The sequence below is a fragment of the Leopardus geoffroyi genome, chromosome B3, assembly GCF_018350155.1.
Source record: "Leopardus geoffroyi isolate Oge1 chromosome B3, O.geoffroyi_Oge1_pat1.0, whole genome shotgun sequence".
NCBI classification, from domain to species: Eukaryota; Metazoa; Chordata; class Mammalia; order Carnivora; family Felidae; genus Leopardus; species Leopardus geoffroyi.
Genome location: NC_059337.1, coordinates 72923350 through 72948769, shown reverse-complemented (window position 1 = coordinate 72948769; position 25420 = coordinate 72923350). Strand labels below are relative to the sequence as shown.

Sequence of the window (25420 nt, the reverse complement as noted above, 5' to 3'; positions counted from 1 at the left end):
GGTGCAAAGACAACAGCTTTACATAGACTTCTCCACCAGCTAAGGCAATTGCATGAGGTCAGATCCTTATCATTAATCTCTGATTCTATGCCACTCATGGTAGGTCTAAGTCTCTGATTGTACCCGTACTGACACAGAGCCTAAAAAGAAAGGACTAAGGAGATGATTTTCATGGTGATTCCAGATAACTAGACCCAGATTTGCGGTGTGAGCATCTTTAACTGACACTGACACTTTAAAATTATCATGGGGCACGTTTTTTCAACTTCAGGTGACTTTGTGCATGTTCTGTATGATGGATTTTAGGTCAAAAATTCAAACTGAGAATGTATTAGAGGAGAGTTACTCTCGACACCTGCTTCCAAATGACATAGAAAAAGGCTTAACTTAGAATTAAACCTTCTGATCCACACCGAAGATTAAGCAACCACAGTCACTACCATTTCTCGTCTGGGACGTTGCAGGTGTGCATTTCAACTTGGCTCCTGCAGCAGGGGGGCTGTCTCTTATTGAGCTGTGGGATTTTTATTCAGCTTTATGATCACTTCAAACAGTGTTCCTGGAGAGCACAGAAATACTTTGCTGAATCCTCCAGCTATAAGGTTGAAATGGTGAAGTTGATGGATTTAGCTGATTTCTGGAAGTTTGTAGAATAGCAACCATTCTTTGTGTTCTTGCCAAAAGAACTCTGATGAACAAGGAGAGTGATCTCTCCACTGGGAGGCTGCATGTACCAAAAAATATATCATGTGCTCTGCATTGTTTCATACAGACAGATCAAGGGTAACTGGGCTGCTGAACCTGTTACATGGATGTGGCCAGCTGGACATGAGTAACACCCTGGGCCACACTGGATCGTGAGGGAAACATCCGAAAACAGAGCTGATGTGGTGAGTAAAATATTGTGAAGAATTAGACTAATGTAGGACCCAAAGAGAAACCAAACTGAAATCATAATATGCTTGCTTGTCTCGAATCTTTCTTTTTTCCTCAAATGCCCATTAAGGACCACCTGCCTTCGTGCAGCCCTTTCATTCTTAACATTCTTACCCTTTTCTGGAAACTTCCCCGTCAGAGTAGATAGAGGCCATGAATACCCTCAGCAGGCTGGAGAGCAGCATGCGGCCTACATTCCCGGGACAGAGGTGTTTAGCTCTGCCTTAAGCAAAGAGCAGTGTCTGAGTGCTTCGCAGCACAGACACATAGTTCCTGGGGTCTGAGGCTACTCCCCCAAACAGGAAATAGGGTTTCTGATGTTCATTGACCACATGGTCCATGCACAGATAAGAGTCTGGCTCACCCCAAGCCTTTACTTTGTCTACTGGTTTTTCCCTGATAGCTAAGTTAGGTAGTACCTGAAAGGGGGCATAGAAGAAGCTTATTAGCATGAAAGTTTTGAGCTGAAGGGAAATGAAGATTGAACCAGTTGACATACATTGATAATTCTCAGAGGAGGAATTTGGGGGGCCCATTGGAAATGGAATTTATTATGGGCTGTGGACCTTCCAACTACTTACTAGTTGTTAATTTAACCTATACTTTCTTTTCTCCTTCCAGAATCTAATGATTAAAAAAACAACAACAATAACAAAAACCCTCACAGATCTTTGGCTTTCTCAGTGAAACATTATCCTATTCAAAGCAATGAGTACATCTCTTTTTCTTCTTCCCTATTGAGTTCTAGGATTCTGCTTACCTTTTAGAATAAAGTTACTTCAAAATCAAATGATGAAAAAATCAGGCTGATGAAAATTCTGACTTTCTGAATGCATTCAGTTATATTTTTATGAAATTATAACAGAAATAAAATATTTTTCTTTTGAAATCTGACATTGAGCTTTATGTATTAGACTCTAAAAAGGATCAGGATATTCAATCCTATTGCCTCCATAAGTAGAATTGTACTTATTAGATCATGTGTCCTAGTATTGTCCTGAGGTCATATTTTCTCTCATTGGTCCAGAGGTTTTGGTCTCACTTATAAAATCTGTGGCTGGGTGGTTTGTGTGGGTCTGTGTGTGTGTTTTGTAAAATAAAGTTAAGGTAAGCATGCTACATCGCTCTGTGATGCAGTGCTATAATCCACTCCTACAAGTTGTGATATCTATAGGTTTCACGCACTTAGGACATGTCAAGACCACATGGTGGCTAAGTTTTGTATACTGTAACTGATCGTGTGGAATGTAGCTGTCAGTCTTCTCTTCAGTTTCATTGTTTTAGTGGATGAATTCATCTAAAAGGACCAAAAGGCAAATCACTAGAAAAGAAGGTACAGACAAGGTCTCTAAAGCATTGCCAGTTCCTTGATTCTAAGGTCAAAGTAACTTATCAGGGAGTGGGGCAACGAAGAGAGTTTATAGTTAGTTGAGACATCTACCTCTCTGTCCCATTTTGCTTCTGAGTGCTGACAGTTAACTGATGCCTTGGTTTGTGATTATTTGTAACTAAGCAAAGGAGACCGTGTGCTGCGGGCACAGCAGCCTGGAGAGCAGCATGAAGGCCAGACGACCCTCTTGTTGAAATGGCCCTGCGGGTTTCTGACAGTAGAGGTGTAAGGTCCCTCAGCTGCATAGAGCAGCAGCCTCTGAAATGTGTTTTCTGGCTGGATCAAGATTTTTGTTTATTTGTTTTTTAGTTTTTTTAAGTTTATTTATTTTGAGAGAGAGGGCGAGTGAGCAGGGAGGGGCAGAAAGAGGGAGACAGAGAATCCCAAGTAGGATCTGCACTGTCTGCGCAGAGCCCGATGCAGAGCTCAAATCCATGAACCCACAAGATCATGACCTGAGCTGAAATCAAGAGTCAGATGCTTAACCCACTGAGCCACCCAGGTGCCCCATGGCTAAATCAAGTTTGAATGTGCTATGACACCCAGTTCGGAGTTTTGTCCTGTCCTAAACATTGTTTTGTCTTTCCTTATGACTTAATGATTATATCTGGTTAAGGACAAGCCTAAAACTTAATACCAAAGCAATAATTAGAAGGAGATTTATTACTGAGGCACCTGGGTGACTCAGTCTGTTAAGCATCAGACTTCAACTCAGGTCATGATATCAAGGTCCGTGAGTTCAAGCCCCATGTCAAGCTCTGTGCTGACAGCTCAGAGCCTAGATCCTGCTTCAGATTCTGTGTCTCCTCCTCTCTTTGCCCCTCCCCCCCTCACATTCTGTCTCTCTCTCTCTCAAAAATAAAATTAAAATATTTAAAAAACAAAAATAAGAAAAAAAGGAGATTTATTGCTCGAGATTTCTAAGTTTAGTATATTAATCTGATTAAGATCTGACAGGCTTATCTGAAACAAATTTATTATGAATCATGGCTGTGACTGCAAATATTTATTCATATTTTGATTCTTCTCTTGCCTCCAACCTGATTCTAAGGTGAAACATGCTCACTGATCTTTGGCTTCCCTACATGAGACAAAGGGGAACTCATTATCTCCTTTCCTTTCCTACTTACCACCAAACCATGAGAACTGGTCTTTAGAACAGCAAATATTGTTCAGACAGATGATATCAAAATATGTTTCTGGCTTCTGTAACCTCTCCAGTCGTGTATTGGAATACCAAATGTAACAGCAGTAAAATCATATTCATTTATGACATAACTCTATGCTTAATTTATTAGAAGTTATATATGGAATCATAATAATCTAGTAAGTGAAATCATACATTATGTAGCCTTTCGAGATGGACTTTTTCACTTGGCATAATGCCCTTGAGATCCTTCGAGGTCGTTGCATGTATAAATAGTCTGTTCCAGGGTGCCTGGGTGGCTCAGTCGGTTTAAGCGTCTGACTTTGACTCAGGTCATGATCTCACGGTTTGTGGGTTCAAGCCCCGCGTTGGGCTCTGTGCTGACAGCTCAGAGCCTGGAGCCTGCTTCGGATTCTGTGTCTCCCTCTCTTTCTGCCCTTCCCCTGCTCATGCTGTGTCTCTCTCTCAAAAATAAATAAACGTTAAAAAAATTTTTTTAAATAGTCTTTTCTTTTTTATTACTACATGGCATTCCATTGTATGAATGTACCACAGTATATTTATCCATTCAACCCAATGAAAAAGATTTGGGTGGTTTCCAATTTTTGGCCATCACAAATATAGTTGCCGTAAACATTCATGTACAGATTTTTGTGTGAACGTAAGCTTATCATTTCTCTAAAATATGTACCCAGGGGTGTGATTGCTGCATTGTAAGGTAAGTGAATGTGAAACTACCAAACTGTTTTCCAGAGGGACTGTACCACTTCCCCACCAGCCATGCATGAGTGATCCAATTTCTCTGCATCCTTGCCAGAACTTGGTATTGTTAGTACTTTTTATTTTAGCCATTCTGATAGATGTGGTGTGGTATCTCTGTGTGGCTTTAATCTGCATGTCCCTAGTCACTAATGATGCTGAAAATCTGTTCACATGCTTATTTATATGCTTATTTCCCTACCACAAATTCTCTTTGGTGAAGTGTCTGCATGAATCTTTTGCCCATTTTTAATTGGATTAAAATGTTTGTTTCCTTCCTATTGAGTTCAGAAGGTTCTTTATATTCTGAATACCAGTCCTTTGATGAAACTATTTTGCAAATATTTCCTGCCAATCTGTGGTTTGTCTTTTTTATTCTCTTAACTTTTATAGAACAAATGTTTTTAATTTTGGTGAAATCTAGGTTGTTGATTTTTTCTAATGGATTGTACTTTCAGTGTCTTGTCAAAAATCCCTTCACCTAGCCCTAGGTCATGAAGATTTTCTCTTATATTTTCTCTTAAAAGAATTATAGTGTTACATTTTACACTTGGGTGTATGATCCATTTTGAGACTCTTCTCAAGTTTTTGTATAAAGGTGTGAGATTTAGGTCAGGTTCAATTATTTGCTTAGGAACATCCACTTGTCCCAACACCATGTGTTGCTAAGGCTAACTTTCCTCCATTGAGTTGCCTTGAAACTTTGTCAAAAAATCAGTTGTCCCCACTTGCGTGGGTCTACTTCTATAGTTTTACTCAGCAGAACAAAGCTGTTAATGATATTCTTACATTATCCTTGTAGGGTAGAATCCGGAGGGTGGTTTTCTTTTCCATTCCTTACATGTATAATTTGTATCTTCTCTCTTTTTTTTTTCCTTGATAATTCAACTTTATTAATCATCTTAAGAAAATAAACTTTAAATTTATCTCTATTGTTTGTTTTGTAGTTCATCAGTTTGACTTTCTAATTCTTTTCTTTTCTTTTTTTTTTTTTTTAGTTTATGGTGGGTTTAATTTGTTCTTTATTTCTATCTTCTTTTGTTGAAAGCTTACAGCAGTGTTTTTCAACGTTTCTTCCTTACGAATGTAAGTATTTAAAATATTAAATGTCCTAGGTGAAGGGGATTAAAAGTACACTTCCCATGATGAACACTGAGTAATGTATGGAATTGTTGAATCACTCTATTGTACACCTGAAACTAATAGAACACTGCATGTTAACTACACTGGTATTAAAATAAAATAAAATAAAATATTAAATCTCCTTCTATGTACTATTTTAGCTACACCTCAAGTATATTTTTATTTTTATATGCTGTAATAAAATCTATATGAATGTGGTCTCTCAAAATATCTTCTTGTACTCTACTCCCCTTTTCTTATGACGATGTGAGATGATAAAATGTCTACATGATGAGAGGAAGCAAGGGGAACGGAGTAGGCATGGTGACCTACTGTTAGTTGACAATATGCCTGAAGGAGGCCCATCTGCCTCCAGACTATGGTTGACCACAGGCAACTGAAACCACAGAGAGGGAAACTGTGGTTAAGAGGAGGCTATTGTATTTTAAAGTTCAAGGCTTAAATTCCAAATACTTGAGCGTTTCCAGAGACATTTTTTTTTTTTTTTTGCAGTTGACCTTCAGAATCCATTTTACTTTGATCAGAAAATAAATTCTGTATCATTCCAGTGCTCTTAAATGTATCGAGAATTTTTTGTGGCCAATCAGACTGCGCATGCGTGTGAATGCTTCCTCCGCACAGTAGGGCTTGGCTGGAGCCACAGCTTCAGGTTTGGGTACAGGCAGCAGGTGCTTGGGGAGCACTGTGCACTTGCTGCACAGAAGTAGGTGGCTGAGTCTCCCGGCTGGGAAGCCATGATGTGCAGTGAAAATTGTTTGGCACTTTCACTGACGAAAACTGTGAATCTCCCATCTTCCTTTGTGTGCTTAACCGAGAACACGGCTAGTAGTAATGCAGGTCCTTGACCACGGTATTGCCGGTACCATACAAAGTAGTCAAACGCTGTGTTCTCATAAGTGCAGTTCAGAGTAGAAAAAGCTCCTTCCTGAACTATCAGAGATGGAGGGCCCTGCTTCACCTGCTCCTGGCCACTCTTCTCTTGGCCGCTCACCCCTGCTTAAAAAAATAACAAAGTCATTAGGTCCCCGAATTTATATTTTCCTCTTAAAGTTTCCACGTGCATGAGGTTGCCTGTATCCCAATTTCCTCATCCCCCCAGATTAAAGACATATCCTGGCCTTTCTCCTCTGCAACTCACAGCCTAGTTGAAGCCATAGAATTAAAATTGATGTTCTCAGGATCTTGTCCATTCCTCCCGACACCAAAGATCCGAGACAACTCATTTGGTCCTCTGTTCTTCCTAGCTTGCTAGAACTCTAACTTGAAGGTCACACCTGCTTTTAATTCCTTCAACAGGCCCCACCCCTTCACAAGTGCTTTCACTGAAAGCTATTTTTTGTCAAAGGAAGTACTTCCTCATTTTGCCCTAACTTAGAATCACTGAAAATATCTTCTCTGGGAATCAAAAATTTCCCCAACACATGAATGAGTTTAGAATTTCTCTCCTCCCCAAAACCCCTCTTCCTTTTCCTCATACCTCCTAGTTAAAAATCATATACTAGGTCACTAGGTTTATATGTCAATAAAGATTACATTTAAGAAAAGGAAGAGATGGACCCCTATGAAGCCACAAGATTAGCATGTGTGGGGCATTTCTTTTTTTTATTACAGATACTAATTAAAATCTATTAAAAACACACAAAAAGTGTAATATCACATTACAAGCTAGGGTGATGGAGCAGAACATAGAGAATATATGGTCTCTTTCCCCTTAGGGAACTTAAATTTTATTACACTCTTTTAAATGTGTCCATATTATATATGATCTTAAAAGAATTATAGAAAATAATTGAACCAATTTTGATTTCTTTTATATTTCTTCTAAAATATAAATCAGGTAAATTAAATATTTCTAAGAATATACCTGGGGAAAAGAAATTGGAAAGTACTGGAATAATCTGTTCTGCAGGACCTTTGATCTCCAAATGGGCATAAAAGAATAGAAAGATTCTGCAGATTTCAGAAGATATGGAGTCTTGACCATCCAGTTACGTAGCATTTTTAGTAGTGCTCATTCTGAGTTTGAACAAACATTTAACTTTTTCTTCACATTTTGTCTTAATGGGTAAAATATGAAAATACGAAGAATCAGTTTGGCTTTAGACGTTAACACGGCAGGGCATAGAGACAGAAATTCAGGATAAATTCCAAAAGCAGCCCTAAAAATAAGAGTGATAGGCACTACAAATAATAGAAATTAGAAGAAATAAGGAGGACATAATTTTTCTGAAGCACAGAGAAAATTTTGTTGTATCTTATTTGATATCATCTCAAATCTAATAAAAAGAAAACACATCAGAGTTCAATAGGAGCCAATGATTAGAGTCCCCATTCCTCATTCCCCAATCTCATTCTACTCCAGTACTCTAAAGAGATTTCTTATTGTTTGTTGCATTTCTGATGTGTTTCTTCCGTTTTCATTTATTCATTCATTAATGCGTATCTTCAATATATAAGTGAGTGCTTACTACATAAGCAACACTTGGGTCTCATTCTGAAAGAAACATAGTCCCAATCTTCAGTCAACCTAGTCAATACTCAAGTTCAGCTAAATAAAGTCTACAAAAGAGAACTGTGTGTCTAATCGATGTGATGGAAAAAGTAATGAACTCTGCTTCTAGACCCAGATGGAGAAGGGTTCTTATGGAGGATATGCTTGAACTAGGACTTAGATCATCAGTAGATTTCCCAGTAAAAATAACAGGATAAGAGAATTCTATGCACACATTAACTCAGTGATTGGAGGTTGGCTGTGTATGGGTGAAAACAACATAAATTCATATTAAAGAAGCTAATGTAGCCCTGACCTTGAAGAACAAAGTATATTATTTTAAAAAGTGTTGTTTGGGGGGGGGGGGCGCGCAGGTGACTCAGTCAGTGAAGCATCTGATTCTTGATTTTGGCTCAGGTCATGATCTCACAGTTAATGAGATCAAGCCCCACATTGGGATCTGCTCTGACAGCACAGAGCCTGCTTGGGATTCTCTCTCTCCCCCTCCCTCTGCACTCTCTTTCTCAAAATAAATAAATAAGCTTTAGAAAAAGTGTTGCTTTTCAAAGTCCTATTTTTCAAACTATTAGACTAAACACTGATACTATTTAGGTAGATGGATGGATAGGTAGATAGTTAAATGCATAGATACATGCAGATGATTAATAGATACAAATTGAAGCACAGTAGGAGATAATAGTTGATTAAATTTTTAAGGATTAATTCTGGCTAGTTGATGAATTTGTGTGGGTGAGACAAATGTTAATCTTCTTTGAAGCAGCACTGCCTCTTGGTGGTCATATAGAAAAGTCACACTGAACGATTTTCCACAGTTTCTTAACAGTTTGTGTTCAGAAATCCCTGGGTCAATTAGAGCACGGAAGTAAGTGACTGAATCTTCTTGAGCCAGTGATGTCTTCGGATGAATGAAATTTTGCCCCTGTTGAGCTCTATGAAACTTGTGCTCTTTTTTACTGAGATGTATCTCAGGTGGATTTAGAGGTCTTGGTTGCAAAGAGGGACCTACCAAGAGACAACAGGGCTCCTGAAACATTCTTGGTGGAATGTCACGTGCCCTATGGTCTTTTCAGATGCAGAAATTGGCCCGCTGGCTGAGTCACTGCTTGGGCTGTCTTTCCTCCCATAACCTCAACATCAGATCAGGGAGAGTCCTTTATATTGAAGAGAACGCGTCTTTAAATAAATTCTAATATAGACAATTGTTCTACATCTTTGCCAAAGTATTATATAGTCATCTTTTTTTTTTTTTCAGCTGACATAATGGTTATGTAGTGATCTTATTGTGGTATTACCCTGTCTTTCTCTGATGACTAAGGATGTAGAAAGTTTGGCAGACTTTTTCAATACAGAGTAGAATAAATATTTTTGGCTCTGCAGGCCATTTGGTCTCTGTTGCAACTACTCAACTCTGCCATTGTAGCATGAAAAAAGCCACTGATAATACATAAATAAATGAGCGTTGCTCTGTTCCAATAAAACTTTATTTGCAAAAATATGTAGCTGACTGGATTTGGTTTGTGGGCATATTTTGTTGATCCCCAATGTGGAGCATCTTTTTAATGTGCTTATTGGTCATTCCTACCTCTTTTATAAAAAGCCTGCTCAAATATTTTGCCCATTTTTAAATTGGGTAATTTATCTTTTATTGAGTTTTTTTTTTCAATGGCATGTTCGTGATTCAGTGAAGAATCTTATTGCTCTGTGGACACAGTTACCCATAACTATGCAGTCCACAACTTCTTTGAAAAATCTGACTTGGGAACCAGTGACTTAGCAGATGTCCAAAGCAGTAAAACATCAGGATTCGGACTAGAATGAGCTGCAAAGAGAAATTCATTTTCCCATAACCATAAATGTTGATGATTTTGTAAATTCTGATATTATGTCAAATGATGAGGGAGGATAAGGCAAGTTGAGGTCAAAGCACAGCTGGCATGCATTCCACCTCCCACCCCCGCCCAAGGGTATTCCTGGCACTCCAGGCTGCCCAAGAACAAAGGAAAGAAAACAAAACAAATGGTTCACTGAGACCACTGGACCTGAGTTCCCATCAGTTTACAAACGTTTTAGTAAATTATAAGAAAAAGGCAATCTTATCAATAGTCTAATCCAGAAACCTGTAGACCCAGTTTCCTGGAGCCCCAACATTACCCTCCCCTCCATAGTGATGGAACACATAGGGAACAAAGGCAAGAAGAAGGAAATGGAAGGTAAAGTTAAATTTCTTTACAACTTGTGGTCCACTGAAAAATACTTGAGGCAAAAGAAGAGTAGAACATTACTCCAGGAACCCCCTACCATCCTAAAGTTAATACCTTCCTAGAGGTAAAACAACCTGAGATTGACAATAGTAGGGCTTCAGGTATCTTAGGAGTCCTCTTTAGCATATGAAAGTCCTTCTGGAGACCTCACTTTTGCCTTTACCTCCCCAACCTCCATAGTATGTATATAGCCAGTCACTCTTAACAACCCCAGTGCTGCTCTTTTTGCCCACAGGTCCTGTCCCTGTGCTTTAATAAAATCACCTTTTGGCACCAAACATGCCTTCAAGAATTCTTTCTTGGCTGTCAGCCTTGAACCTCACCCCCATCACCCCAAAACAACCAAGAACACAGGACTCCTTCTTCCCCTGTACTTCCCTCAGAGAGGCTGACTGCTAACACCTCTCCTCTCCCCCGGCTTTTTGTTATAGAAGCTGCGTTGCCCGCAAGAGAAGCCACAAAGTCCACGGCAACGGTTCACGCCACTCACGGGGCAGCAAAGCTCTACCCCAGGCATGACAGACTGAGAATACTGGGCCCCTGTTGCACTCACCCCAGCTCCCTCATTGAGTGGTGCTTCCATGCTGGGAAAGGTAAGTCGGGACCAGAGGCCGCTGCTCCCACCCAGCACACTGTTCCTAAAGCAGGAACATCACTCTGAGAAACACAGGTCATGGTCCTTTCTCACAGCTCCAGAGTGGTGACAGAGAGGTTACGCGCAGGGAGAGAAGCAGCTATAAGAACAGAGCTCTCCCCTCGAGAAGACTTTATCTGGAACGTAGCATTGGGAAGTTCAAGTTTAAGGGTACTGTTGAAAACAGTGGAGATTTTGGTCATAAGAAATTATAGAAGTCCAGTAGCTCAAGAACAGCAATAAGGTAAATCATAAACTAGGAATTTGACAGAGAAAACAGGAAAAAGCTAGGAAGCATCCTCCAGGGGTCAGAATAAGCATCAACGATAAATCTCAAAGACTACCTCTGCAAAGGGGCTTGGAGCAATGTATGCCCACTGGGGCATTGTTGAAAACAAAACAACAATCAGCCAGCACTTAATTGAGGCTATTTGGCTAGGTGTGATACAAACAGGGGCAGAGAGCTTACCACAGATCTGGGAAAAAGTCTGTCAAGGTTATTTTGCTAAAAACCACTGTTATACCAGGATGTCCGGGCACGTACCCAAGACTGTGTTTTCTTAGGACCAATGTCAGAGGCCACACACCATGGACAAAACTGGTGTAATTGAAAGAGTCGAGTCACCAAACAAATAAACAAGCGAACAACAAGAAGAAGAAGAAGCCCTAAAAGGGATGGGGAATGAATACCCAGGGTTGCTATAATATGTGGTTACCTCCAACCATATCTAGGTCCTAATGCCTGGTATGTGAATATATGAATGAATATGACAAGAGGGACTTTGGATATATGATTAATGTAAGGATCTTGATATGAATCATCCTGGGGTATCTGAATAGGCCCTAAATATAATTACAAGTGTCTTTGTGAGAATGATTAGGAGATTTGACTCCAGAAGAGGAAGGAGATGTAGTGGTGATGAGGGAGCACAAGGCAAGCTGAGGGCAAAGTACAGGCTAACAGCACCCACCCCACCCCCTGCTGCCACCTGGTCCGAGGAATACGTGTGATATTTCTCGGACACTCCTTGCTGCCCAAGAACAGAGGAAAGGAAAGAAAGCAAATGGTTGACTGATAGAGATCACAGTCATACACGACAGGAGTCTCCTTCAGCTTATGGATAACTTAGTAAACTGCAAGAAAAAGGCAATCTTATCCATAGCCTAATCTCCAGAAACCTATAGACTCTGTTTCCTGGAGCCCTAATATCACCCTCATCAAAATGTAAGGAGGTTTAAGTGTTTATGTGGGAAACAAAGGCAAATGAAAATTAAATTCCCTTACTGCCTATAGCCCACTGACAAGTCCTGAGACTGACAGAGTGACCTTCCTCTAGGAGCTCAGCTGCCTGGATGATGGCACTTTGCTAGAGGCAAAAGGGAATATGGGCTTAACATTACCCTGACACCCCCCCCCACCCCCCCACCCCCCCCCGCCCAGGATCCTGTGAATCTCTTTAAACACATAAAAATTCCTTTGCAAATCTCCTTTATCTTTAACCCTCAAGTGTATATTGGCAATTATACTCCAAGCTTATGCCCCCGATATACATTTGAAGTCTCATAACTGAGGTTTAACTAAACAGTAATAAATGGCGTTTTCCTAACAACAGCTAGCCCCTCAAGGTCCTGGAAACCTTGCTTCCAAAATTCCTTACAGACTTACACTGTCCCAAACCCCCTCCCAACCTGAAGGTATATAATCAGTCACTCCTCACAACCCCAGTGCAGCTCTTTCTGCCCATGGGTCCTGTCTCCGTGCTTTAATAAAATCACCTTTTTGCACCAAAGACGTATTCAAGAATTCTTTCTTGGCCATCGGCTCCCAACCCCACAATCACCTCAAAACCCCATCAGTGGTAGAAGCTGGAATCATTCAAGAAAGGGTCATGGGCCAGGGAATCCAGCTGGTCTCCAGAAGCTAGAACAGGAAATGGATTCTTTCTCTTGAGCCTCTAGAAGGGCTCCACCCTGCTGAGACCTTGACTAGACAGAGAAAATGATTTCAGACTTCTGGCATCCCAAACTATAAGAGGATAAATTTGTTTTGTGTTCAGTGACCAAGTTCATATATGAACATTCAGAAAGAAATTTTTTTTGTTTGCTTTGCCGGACCAGTAGTGGTGTGGTTTGAAGTAGGGGTCCGGAGCCAATGGGCAAGAAAGATCTCTTGAGACATTTTCAGTGCCAATAAATAAATAAATAAATAAATAAATAAAAGGTCTTTTTATTATAGCATGGGGACAGGACCTGTGGGCAGAAAGAGCTGCCCGGGGTTGTGAGGCGTGACTGATTATATAAAGATTTTCTATCCTATGGAGGGAAGGGTGATGTTAGGGCTCCAGGAAATTGAGTCTGTAGGTTTCTGAAGGTTGCTTTTTTTCCCTTATAAATCATTAACACAGTTGCAAACATGGAAACATGTCTTGCATGGCTGTGATCTCTATCAGTTAACCATTTGCTTTTCCCCTTCCTTTGTTCTTGGGCAGCCAGGAGTGCCTGAGGAATATCACACACATCCCACCTGGGGATGGGGAGGGGTTGCAGGATGTTAGCTTGTGCTTTGCCCCCAGCTTGCCTTTTGCTCCCTCATCGGGATGGGATGCAGCCATTTGCAATTGTCTACTAAGACACATTGGATTGAGGCAGGTTTGTACTCTTGAGACACCCAACTAAGCTGGATCCTTCTCTAATAACATCTTTATTGGAGTGATTTTTTTTTCTTTGTATTCCTTTCACTTTTTTCCCTCTTGGAATTCCGCATATTGGGCTTAACTATTCATTTTAAGTCTGTCTTCTCATTAGCTACTCATGTTCCAAGTCAGAGGTTTAAGTCCAGAAAAAGAGATCCCAGGTTGAGAAGGGAAGATAAAGACCAAAAAGTCTCAAATCTGTAGGACCTAAAAGTGCCTGTGGTTTGAACTCCAGCGATATAGTCAGGAATATTAAGCCGTGCCAATGCCGTGTGGTGGGCTTCTGGATCTGACTGCGGCTGGAGGAGGAGCCAAGTCGTGCTGAGGGTTTGTGCACAGGCTGCAGGTGCCTGGGGAGCACTGTGACTCCGCCCCAGCGCAGAAATAAATGGCTGAGTCTGTGGTGCGGAGGGAGGAAATGTAGAGCAAGCTGCGGAGATCCTCAACCACGGTCGTAGAGCGTAATCTTCCATTCTGCTTTGTCCCGGAAGGAATGTAAAACAGGTGGATGAGGTGGCCCCCAGGATTTTGGCGAAACCACTGCACCCTGGTCACAGAGGTGGAAAAATTGCACTGCAGCGTGCAGCTGAGTCCCTCCTGGAGACTCAGTTCTGGGGGACTCTGCTTCACCATCAATCCTGTCACACCTGATGAGAAACGGAGACACGGTCACAGGCTATGGTCACTGCAACACCTGCAAAACCTAGAAAATGCTCTGATAGATTATGAGAAGGACAGAAAGCCTGCCAGTCTTGTGAGCTCCCCCCCCCTCCTCCCTCAACAACACTGCAGCTGCTAAATCCTTTCAGATTCCCACCTGGGACTGTCTCAACTCACAGCAAACCTGGGTGCACAAAAGTCCCAGCACAGTGACAAGTAGCCTCTTCAGGACACTTTGCCCTGCTGACCAGGACATTTCACCATAAGATAGACTAAACTAAACCCTGGGGCGTGAGAGTCACCAACTGGATCTGGAGGTGTTCCTGCTTCTGCAACCAATCAGCCTCACCCAACAAACACAGTTGGGGCCCAGATGCTCTGTGACAGGAAGCCCCACCCTCTGGCCTCAACCTCACTGAGAATGGGCTGCGTGGGGGCGCGACAGAGGGCATTATTCTGATACTTCAGGGACACTTGCTGATAATCCTGGAAGTCGTAGTGTGGGAGAGGGAAAGGGAGAGGCCCCCGGGGAGGGAACCAGGCTTCTTCTAAGCTAATGGAGGAGAATCATAGAAAGAATTTTCATATTCTAAAATCTGAAAAACAGGCGAGTATTCTGACAAAAAGATATTTACTCACCCATGAATTAATTATATGAGAGCCATTCCAGTCATGCCAAGTAAGAACATAAATGTTATATATTATATACTTAACGAATTCCTATTATTGGAATGTATGAAATATTTATGGCCTAGAATAACCAAGACTTGTGGTAAATATTGTTACGGGAAATGAACCTAATAAGACTGTAAATTATGAGGAAAAGATAGGACCAATTTGGACATTATTTCTACATATTAACTTTGCTGCATAATACTTTGTTTTTCTAATTCTTGGCTGTAAAGTTTCCTGTGGTTCACACTTGCGGTTTAGTGAATCCTTTCTCTAATTTCTCTGTCTTCCTCTTTTCCTTCTACCTTCCCCTCTCATTGCACCTTCTACTTCCTTTCTTCTTTTTTCCCTTAGCTTCTCTGTCTTCCCTCCTTTTGGTTTTCTAGTGACAGGAAAGAAACAGAAAAAATATTAAGGAAAAGGTGGTATACAACGATTTAGAAATGATTTTGGATCTGTGAACAAAAGTTCCTATTTGTCCTGATACAGAAAATTCTTAGGCAGTAAAAATGAAACAAATCAGAAAACTCTGGAATTCTTCACCTTCCATCTCTCTCTATGTGACTCTGTTTGATCTAGAAGTCTTTTCTGATAAAGGCAGATCAAGGTAATGATACAGATAAAGATTATAACAATGTAAATACAGATATATGCATCACAGCTAGAAACGTCTAGTACTTGAATCAGGGAATAAGGCAAAGCTACTAATTGAAAGGAATATTCAGTAAGAAGCATGTTTTGTACATGCTGATAATGATTTAGTTTTTCCTCACACCCAATTATTCTCCCCTCTTTACTGTTTATTACTAGCCCCCATTTTCACACTCGATTTCTCCAGTCTTTCAACAGCTACTCACAACTAGGTCGCTCAGGATAGTCTTGATTTAAGAAGAGCCTATAGTACCTCCTGATGGACCAGAACCTTAAGAAAGAAACACCTTTTACTCAGCAGTAAGAGCACACATAGCTCAGCCAAGCTATCCCTGTCTGGCACTGTACCTGTGGAGTGACTTGAAGCCATAGAAGTGTCCACAGGACAGAGAATACCATGAATTGGACCATGAGTCCCCTGCCCCCCAGTGCCTTTTAATGAAAATAAATATTTTCATGTAATATAATTTTTGGTAATTGTATGAAAACAATCTAATTCTTAGTTATGAACTTTTTTTTTATTAATTTTTCTAATGTTTATTTTTGAGAGACAGAGACAGAGACAGAGTGCAAGTGGGGGAGGGGCAGAAAGAGAGGGAGACACAGAATCCGAAGCAGGCTCCAGGCTCCAGGCTCTGAGCTGTTAGCACAGAGCCTGACGTGGGCTTGAACTCACAGACCATGAGATCATGACCAGATCTGAAGTCGGATGCTTAACCAACTGAGCCACCCAGGCGGCCCTTAGCCAAGAACTTATTAAAAAATGAGAACTTCACTGTGATTCAATACAAGTTAGCTCATATATTCAAGAGTGTTTTAGACCTGGGAAAATAAAAAAATGAATTAGACACTAGATCTTCATTCAGGGAGCTTATGGTAATAGTGGGGGAGACAAACATCTTTCCAAATGTAATCAAGTCCTAGAGAATGCAGCAATTAAAACATGCCATTAATATTACCTGAACACCAAGACAGCAACAATTACTTTAAGCCTCTATTATAGGAGGCAGTTTAGTGGAAAATGTGATACCGTATGCCTTCTATGCAGGTGACAAGAGTGGACAGTAACAAAAGCAAAGATGGGTGATCTTTGAAATGCAGCCCATTATTTTAATTTTTTTAAATTTATTTATTTATTTAGAGAGAATGAGTGGGGGAGGGGCAGAGAGAAAGGATCCCAAGCAGGCTCCACACTGCCAGTGCAGAGCCCGATGCAGGGCTCGAACTCATGAAACTGTGAGATCATGACCTGAGCTGAAACCAAAAGTTGGTTTTTAAGCAGGTTTAGCCGCCCAGGCACCCCAAGTGACCCATTATTTTAAATACAAAGAACAGAGAAGATGAGCAAGTATGTGGACGGGACCACTGATCACACACACACACACACACACACAAATAAATGTATTAAAAATTTGGGTGTCTCTGTCACTCGGATCTGGGCACAGTCTATAACCTTAAGTAACTACTAATAGCTTTTAGGCTCAAGGAAAAGCCTTATTCACATACCTTAAGGGTTGCCTCTTAAACTGCATTTGAATATCGGAAAAATTTGTGGGCTGTGCTACTCCAGACTCTGATTGGGAATTTGGGAAGATTTAAGGGAAAGGAAAGAAAAATCAATTCACTAACCCAGTCTTTCCTTTCAGATGCTATGGGTGCAATAGATTCTTGCATCATGAAATTTTATTTCCTGAAATGCTAAGGATCCATTTTATTGCTTATCTATGTACTCACCTATGGTTCTAAAGGATATCGGCATGGTATTCATAACAGTCTTTCATGATGGTTGGAACACTTTGCAGGACTTAACAATACACTTTAAAACCATATGTATTTATTCTAGACTAAACCTGCTTAAAAACCGGTGTTATTTACTTTACAACTAGATGGATTTTGAAACTAAAATTGAATGACTTTATTTTTATAAAAAAACATCCATAATTAAGCTTAACATTTTTTGTATTATTTATTTATTTATTTTTGAGAGAGAGAGCACACAAGGGGAGAGGGGCAGAAAGAGAGAGGGGGAGACACAGAATCTGAAGCAGTTTCCAGGCTCTGAGCTGTCAGCACAGAGCCTGATGTGGGGCTCGAACCCAGGAACCGTGAGTTCGTGACCAGAGCCAAAGTCAGAGAACTCAGACGCGTAACCAACTGAGCCACCCAAGTGCCCCTAAGTTTAAAATTCTTAAATAAAATTTCAGTTTTAAGCACATGTTACTAAAACTGTTGATTATTCTTTTTTTATATATTGCCTTTTAGCTTTAGTAGATTAAAAGGAAAATAACTTTTTGAAAGCATATGAATAAAGCTTTAGTTTGTGCCCTTGTCTCAGACTCTATAAATAACAAGAGTCCTCTGCAGGTGGATTTGCAGTTTCAAGGAATGGAAAACGAAGGCCTCCACATTTTTACTGAAGTCAGGTGATCTGCAGACACCGAATATCTGATGAATTGTTCAAGAATATTGCAAATTTTTATCAATGGCACTGTGAGAAAAAGCGTAGGAAAAGAAAATGATTAAGGATTCACTTATTATTATTGTCCATTCAATAGGTATGAGAGAAATTGAATTAGAGAAGAGAAAAAGGGAGGCAGTAACCTGGGTGTGCTGATCAAGAAAGGCTGGTCACTCATAGAACAAAGAAGTCCAAGATTTCACATGAACTTCATCATGACCTGTGTGTGACTGAGAATGTTACCAAGGACCAGTGGATAAAAAAGGCCCTTTTCCCTTCATTTTGAATTGTCTTTCAAAGGTCACCTGACAATATCCTTAAAATGCCAGCTCTAATTAAGTCCATTCTCAAATATTTTAGTCAAAGCGCTGATGTTCTTTAAGGAAAGAAGCCTCTGAGGATACTAGTAAAATAATCTGGAGATAATGCAGTTTGACATAAGCAGTTATCCTGGGTTTTCGGTAGAGTAATTCTCTGATTTGCCTTATGCCAACTCACATGGCCAACCCCGGACCATCTAAACCCATCACTATTTCAGATGACACGAGAGCAAGTAACTTCTTCCAGCTTGTTGAAAATCAAATCCTATAGCTTCATTTCCTCTAGAAGCCTGACTCTAGAGGATAAAAATGCTGCACTTCAAAAAAACAGGAGTCTCGCCTTTGCAACATGGTAAAAATAAATAAATAAAGGAAAAATATCTAGGGGTGCCTGGGTGGCTCAGTCGGTGAAGCATCCAACTTTGGCTCAGGTTGTGATCACAGTTCATGAGTTAGAGCCCTGAATCAGTTCTCCACTGATAGCACGGAGCTTGCTTCGGATCCTCGGTCTCCCTCTCTCTCTGCCCCTCCTCTGCTTGTTCTCTCTCTCTCTCTCTCTCTCTCTCTCAAAAATAAATAAACATTTTTTAAAAAAAGGGAAAATATCTGGGAATGCAAGCTGGTGCAGCCACTATGGAAAACAGGATGGAGGTTCCTCAAAAAACTAAAAATAGAACTACCTTATGACCCAGCAACTGCACTAGTAGGCATTTATCCATGGGATACAGGTGTGCTGTTTCGAAGGGACACATGCACCCTCATGTTTATAGCACACTATGGACAATAGCCAAAGTATGCAAAGAGCCCAAATGTCCATCGATGGAGGAATGGGTAAAGAAGATGTGGTGTATATATACAATGGAGTATTACTCGTCAATCAAATGAATGAAATCTTGCCATTTGCAACTACATGGATGGAACTGGAGGGTATTATGCTAAGCAAAGTTAGTCAGTCAGAGAAAGACAAATGTCGTATGACTTCACTCATATGAGGACTTTAAGAGACAAAACAGATGAACATAAGGGAAGGGAAACAAAAATAATATAAAAACAGGCAGGGGAACATGTTCTTTTACAGAACATGTCAACTTCCTGAAAACAACTCAGCCTGAGACCCTGAGTCCTTTAAGTTACAGTGTCTCAGAAGGTTTGTGTTCAGCTCCCCCTGTAGTCCCAGGCGCTGTGTCACTCACAGCACAGAAGTACTTGGCCGAGTCGCTCCAATGGGCTGAGTGTTTCCTCAGGTGGAAGGCCTTCTCACTCTTCTTAAATTCAGCCTCGAAACCTTTGATGCCTTGAACTAGGGCATCTGATGGCCCTGCAAAGTACTTGAGGAGAAGCTGGAGTCCTTGGTTGGGGTGCTGCACATACCAGAAGAGATAAGTAGTTCCACTAGCGGAATAGTTGCAACTCAGCTCCAGACGGGCTCCTTCAGAGACAGTGATGTGGCCGTCAGGTTGGGTCAGCGACTGGGCTCCAGTTCCTCCTGAAACATTAGTGCTGAGTCAATGAACTCCACTAAAGCAAAAGGTCTATATTCAGAATCAAACCAGAACAATGTTTTACTTGTGGACAAGGGAATTAAATGGAATGTTACTCACTCAGGAACAGAAGCACCCCAAGCGTCAAGATGAACACCAAGGTCATGGCCAAGCAGTGAAGAACCAGAGAGTTTTCTTTCTGGGAAGTTCCTCACACACAAATAAAATCTGATGACTGAGGGGACTTGAATCCAGATTGCTCTGAGGTTGAGGAGGAATGATAGATTTAGATCCCTTTTTCTTCAGGACTGTTAGGAAGAGATGTTCTCCGGGCAAAACTGCCCCTGTTGTCTGAGATTCTTTATATGTCACTGTCTAAAAAATGCCGACAGAACACCTCTTTAAAGTGTAAGGACAGAAGGTTTTTGGGAGCTTATTCTGATCTTTTACAGAAAAGCCATTTTGAATTTAGGCAACAGTGCCCTCTAGGGGCGAAACAAAGCTAAGGAGACATTCACATTTTTTTGTGAACCTTTCCGACTTGTTCCTGACTGTCTGTCTATAGGTGAATTTCAAAGCATTATGGTTGTGTCCAGAAGATTTATGTTTTGCAGGCCCTGAAACTTATAAAATGGGGGATTTTTATAAAAGAACAGAAAATTTTGAATAAAAAATCGGGCACAAAATAATTTTTTAGAATGAGAAAGAAAATCACAACAAATTACAAATTTTATTAAACAAAGGCCACAAATATCATAAAATCTAGAAAACTGCGTATTTCCCTCATACATTTATTTAATACTTTTTGTTTCTTTTTCTTTTGACTCCATACTTTTTAGTTGTTTCTTCATTTGACAATAAATTTGCAATATTTCCTATATAGTAAAAATAAAGATAATTCAGTCTTTACTCCCAGCATGGTTGATCACACACACACACACACACACACACACACACACACACAAATTTTAATTCACAGTGCATTGTGATAATGCTACATAAATTTTTAGGACTATAGTCAAATTTTGTAAAACATCTATTAAGTCACTGTGTACTGTAAGATTTCATTACATTTCAAGTTTTCTTATGCTGTAACAAACCCTAAATACTATGAACTGATGATACTTATTAACCAGTTTATTAAGTCTGTGTTACTTTTCTATTGCTATGTACCAAACTACCATGAGCTCTGTGACTTAGAACAACACCCATTTATTATCTCACATATTCTGTGGGTCAGAAGTCTGGGTACAAGATCTCACAAGTCTACAATCAAGATCTCACAAGTCTACAATCAAGAAGTCAACCAAGATTTCTGTCTTGTCTGAGGTGTGGGGGCCCTCTTCCAAGCTCAAGTAGTTGTTGGCAGAATTCATTTTCTTGTAGTTGTAGAACTCATAGCAGCTTGCTTCTTCAAGCCTAGCAGGAGAAGCTCTCTGATCTGAGGAAAACCTAAGCCCTCTTGTGTCAAGCACACCTGATTGTAACAAGCCCACCAAAGGATATTCTGTCTTTTGATGAACTCAAAATCAAACTGATTAAGGGCTTTAATTACATCTGCAAAGTCTCTTTACCTTTGCCATTAACATAACTTGGTCATACAAGTGACATCCGTCATATTGTAGGTCCTGCCCACATTCAAGGGGAGGAGATTATGTAGGGTATGTACACCAGAGATCAGAAATCTTAGGTACCATCTTAGAATTTGCCTACCACAGTTGTTAATGTCTTCATTTTACTGGTGTATTATGAGTTATACATTATCCCCATAAATGTAAAAAATTTGGGACCAATCAGCAAGGAGTTAAGAAAAACCTTAATAGATACAACTGGGTAAAGCCATTTCACACCAAAGGAAAGCATAAGCAAAGGCATCCGCCACAAAGGTAAGGAATCAAGTTTATATAGAATGGAGTGCACAGATATGGTAACAGTAGGCAGTAAAACCATAAAAATGGATTGGAACCAGCCAGGAAGGTGCAATATAGTTTTAAACTCCAGAAAGTTGCCAACAGTAGACCATCAGGTCTTTAAGGAAGCAAAGACTTGTTAATGGACCATTAGCAGAGTCTTATGTCTAGCCTGAGTAGTCAGGCTGCTGAAATGAGAATTGAGGCCATAGGGGCAGATGGAATTTCCAAAGGAGAGGGCACATATTGAGAAGAAAAGAGGGCCTACAGCAGGAGGAATGCTCACGATGTGGAATAATCAAAGAATAGTATAAAAGGATACTGCAAAAGATCTCCCAGATCTTGAATTTATTTTTTTACTTTTATTTATTATTTGTTTATTTAATGTTTATTACTTTTGAAAGAGAGAGAGACAGAGTGCAAGCGGGGGAGGGGCAGAGAGAGAGAGAGGGAGACACAGAATCCCAAGCAGGCTCCAGGCTCCAGGCTGCCAGCACAGAGCCCGATGCAGGGCTCGAACTCACAAACTGTGAGATCATGACATGAGCTGAATGAAGTCAGACACTTAACCAACTGAGCCACAGGTGCCCTCAGATCTTGAATTTTTAAATGGGAGTGCAGAGGGTCAGAGAGAGAAAGATTTCAAAAAAGGAATGAGTGAATGAGTAGCTAAGACTGCAGATAGTGGCTGCTCTAAACGTGGTCTGTAGGTTAAGCAGCATTGGCATCACCGGGGGCTATTCTGGATTGCGTGATCTCAGACACTACCTAAACTTACTAAGCCAGAATCTTCATTTTAGTGATTCATGTGCACATTAAAATTTGAGAAATATTGGCCTAGTGTTTTAATGCAACTTAAACATATCTTTTGGATTTAAAGATGAAGAGGTCATTGATGACTTCTGAGAAAACAGATTTTAAAAAGGGTTGGGACAAAAGCCAAGATGCATGAAGGTGTGGAGTGAAAGACAGGAGACAAAGTGAAAGCAGTTATGATTGAGGCTACAGTAAAGGAACAGGGAGCCAAGAAGTGGATTGGTGGCAGGAGAGACGTGTATGGGCTTGGGGGGAGTGTTAAATTATTTTTTAAGATGGGAAAGCTTAAATATTTTAATTGATGAAAAGGAATCGGTGGCAAAAAAAAATAATAATAATAAGATTATGGAGTTTGGGTAATCAGTGGGCTGAGGTGCCAGAGAAGTGAGACAGAATGATATGGGAGAAGAGTTTGGGCACAGGATACTGTTTAAAAGTAAGAAGGATACCTTTTACATCATTACAGGAAGTAAGGTAAATTATATGTATAAAAGCAAAGTTTTAGTTGGGATGCAGAAAGTTGAAGATGATATCAATGATATCATTTAATGATATCAATTATCTTTATGGTCACCTACCATGGATAATCAAAAGGTGGTGGATATGCTGTTTTGGCAGAGTAGAGCTTCAAGGGAGATATTGTAGAGTATGGAATGATAACAGATTATAGAAACAAAATATTTTCATGCACTGTTTCATGTACAATTGATGTTAAAAGCTGTGACTATATGGAGACAATCTTCAGTATAGCTATGTGATTTTTACCAGCTATGCTCATCAGTTAAGCAATATGACTAAGAGGGAAGATTGGTCCAGAAGTGGAATTTACCAGATGTGTTGTGATGGTTAATTTTGTGTCAACTTAACTGGCCTGAGGGATGCCCAGATAGCTGGTAAAACATTCTTTCTGCATGTATGTGAGAATTTCCAGGAGAGATTAGTGGATTGGAGGCAGGAGAGGCACGTATGGGTTTGGAGAGTGTTAAATTATTTTTTAAGATGAGAAAGCTTAAATATTTGAAATGATGAAAAGGAATCAGTGGCAGAAAAAAATAAGATTATAGAGTGAGATTATTTGACTGAGTAGAATGACCAAAGAGATCTCCTCTCACTAGTGTGGGCAGGTATTGTCTAGTCCACTGCGGGTCTGAATGGAACAGAAAGATGGAGAAAGAACAAATTGTCTCCCTCTTACCCTTTTCTCTCATCATGAGCTGGAACATCCATCTTTTTCTGCTGTCAGACCATGGAGATCCTGGTTCTCGGGCCTTTGGACATGGAGGGAATTATACCACTGGCTTTCTTGGTCTTCCAGCTTGAGATGGCAGACTGGGGCTTCTTGGCCTCTCTAATGGGTGAGCCAATTCCTATAATGAGTCTATCTATCTATCTATCTATCTCCTATTAATTTCATTTCTCTGAAGAACCATGACTAATACAAGTGTCGTAGAATAACAGGTGGACAGAGTGAGATGAGAATACCAGCACGAAGCAGTTGAAGAAATATGTCCTGGAGAATGTTGGATGAGAAGGAAGAGAAAATAGCAAATGAGACAGAAGACTATGAAGGAACTGAAGGAACAGATGTTATTAAAGAACAGATTTGGTGAGAGTAACTACATGAGGACAATCAAAACAGATAATTGTCATCTGAGAAGGTAGGGCTTCAGAAATGGAAAAGTTCTGGTTAATGACTAGTGGCATGGCTAGCTTATTTGACATCTGGATCAAATAAAGTTTAAGACTCTTTTTCACTATACACAAAAATGTTTCATAATTATCATGGTATATTTAGGAAAAGACATTTTCTTGGTGCATTCTTTAGTTTTTAATGTAAATAATTAACAACTTAATAAAGAAGATATTTCAGTGTTTAGAATATTATTCAAATTCAATAAATCATTTATTTATGACTTAAATTGGCACTTAAAAATATTACCCCTTCTGGGGCACCTCAGTGGCTCAGTCAGTTAAGCATCCGACTCTTGATTTTGGTTCAGGTCATGATCTCATGGTTCCTGGGATCGAACCCCGCCTTGGGCTCTGTACTGGCAGCGCAGAACCTGCTTGGGGTTCTCTTTTCCCTCTCTCTCTGTCCCATCCCTGCTTGTGCTCTCTCGCTCTGTCTCTCAAAAATAAACATTAAAAAAAATATATTATCCCTTATAGTGTTCACTCTCTGTTTTATATTTTAAACACAAATAGAAACTATCAATGGTCTCATAAAATAACAAAATAGAATGACTCAATATTATGTTTCTCTCCACAACCATTGTACTATTATTGTTTGTTTCAAATCTATGTTTGAATGCAGAAATATATAACGCGATAGGTTTAGAAATATGACCTGCATGAAAAGCAAGCTCAGACAATTACACAATGTTACAAACTTGTTCCAAAAATTAAAGGCATGCGCTTTCACTATTGGGAACATGGAAGAGTTATACTTTTCTCTAAGTACTATACAATTAAAATCCATGGACATTATGTATAAAACAAAACAAAACCAAAAGGTGGAGAGAAGTCAGAACAGCTAGGGACTTTGAGAACTGAGAAAGAACAACACGGTGAGTTGACCGGGTTTTCTTTTTGTCTCCTTCCGGATTTGGAGTTGAGGAAGCTGACAACAAGGAAACACGGTCTCTCGGGCTTGGGCTCACTTGCTCTCCTATCTTGAGATTGTGCTTCTCACTTTAAAAAGCTTCCCAGCTTGGGGCACCTGGGTGGCTCAGTCTGTTGAGTGTCCAACTTCTGGCTCAGGTTATGATCTCACAGTTCATGAGTTCGAGCCCCTTATCAGCTCCCGGCTGCCATCATGGAGCCTGCTTTAGATCCTCTGTCCTCCTTGCTGTCCCTTCTCTGCTCTCTCTCTCTTTCTAAATAAACATGAAAAAAAAAAAAGCTTTAAAAAAAAGCTTTCCAGCTTGTGTTACACACACACACACACACACACAGGCCATTAGATATATGGAATTAT

The 25420-nt window shown here is 40.1% G+C and overlaps 2 long non-coding RNA genes and 2 gene segments (V, D, J or C); 1 reads left to right on the top strand and 3 right to left on the bottom strand.

Annotated features, from left to right (window-relative positions):
- The first annotated feature begins 501 nt into the window (after nt 1–501).
- Nucleotides 502–24469, top strand: LOC123583368. Its single transcript, XR_006704838.1, has 4 exons — nt 502–890; nt 10580–10741; nt 23658–23798; nt 23894–24469. It is a non-coding gene; the product is annotated as an uncharacterized LOC123583368 (long non-coding RNA).
- On the bottom strand, nt 5666–6785 carry LOC123583331. The segment is given in 2 exon segments: nt 5666–6368; nt 6514–6785. Coding segments are annotated over 2 exon segments (495 nt in total).
- LOC123583336 lies at nt 12516–14474 on the bottom strand. The segment is given in 2 exon segments: nt 12516–14122; nt 14313–14474. Coding segments are annotated over 2 exon segments (474 nt in total).
- On the bottom strand, nt 19216–22034 carry LOC123583367. Its single transcript, XR_006704837.1, has 2 exons — nt 19838–22034; nt 19216–19722 (listed from the first exon to the last, which is right to left on the bottom strand). It is a non-coding gene; the product is annotated as an uncharacterized LOC123583367 (long non-coding RNA).
- Nucleotides 24470–25420: the final 951 nt, after the last annotated feature.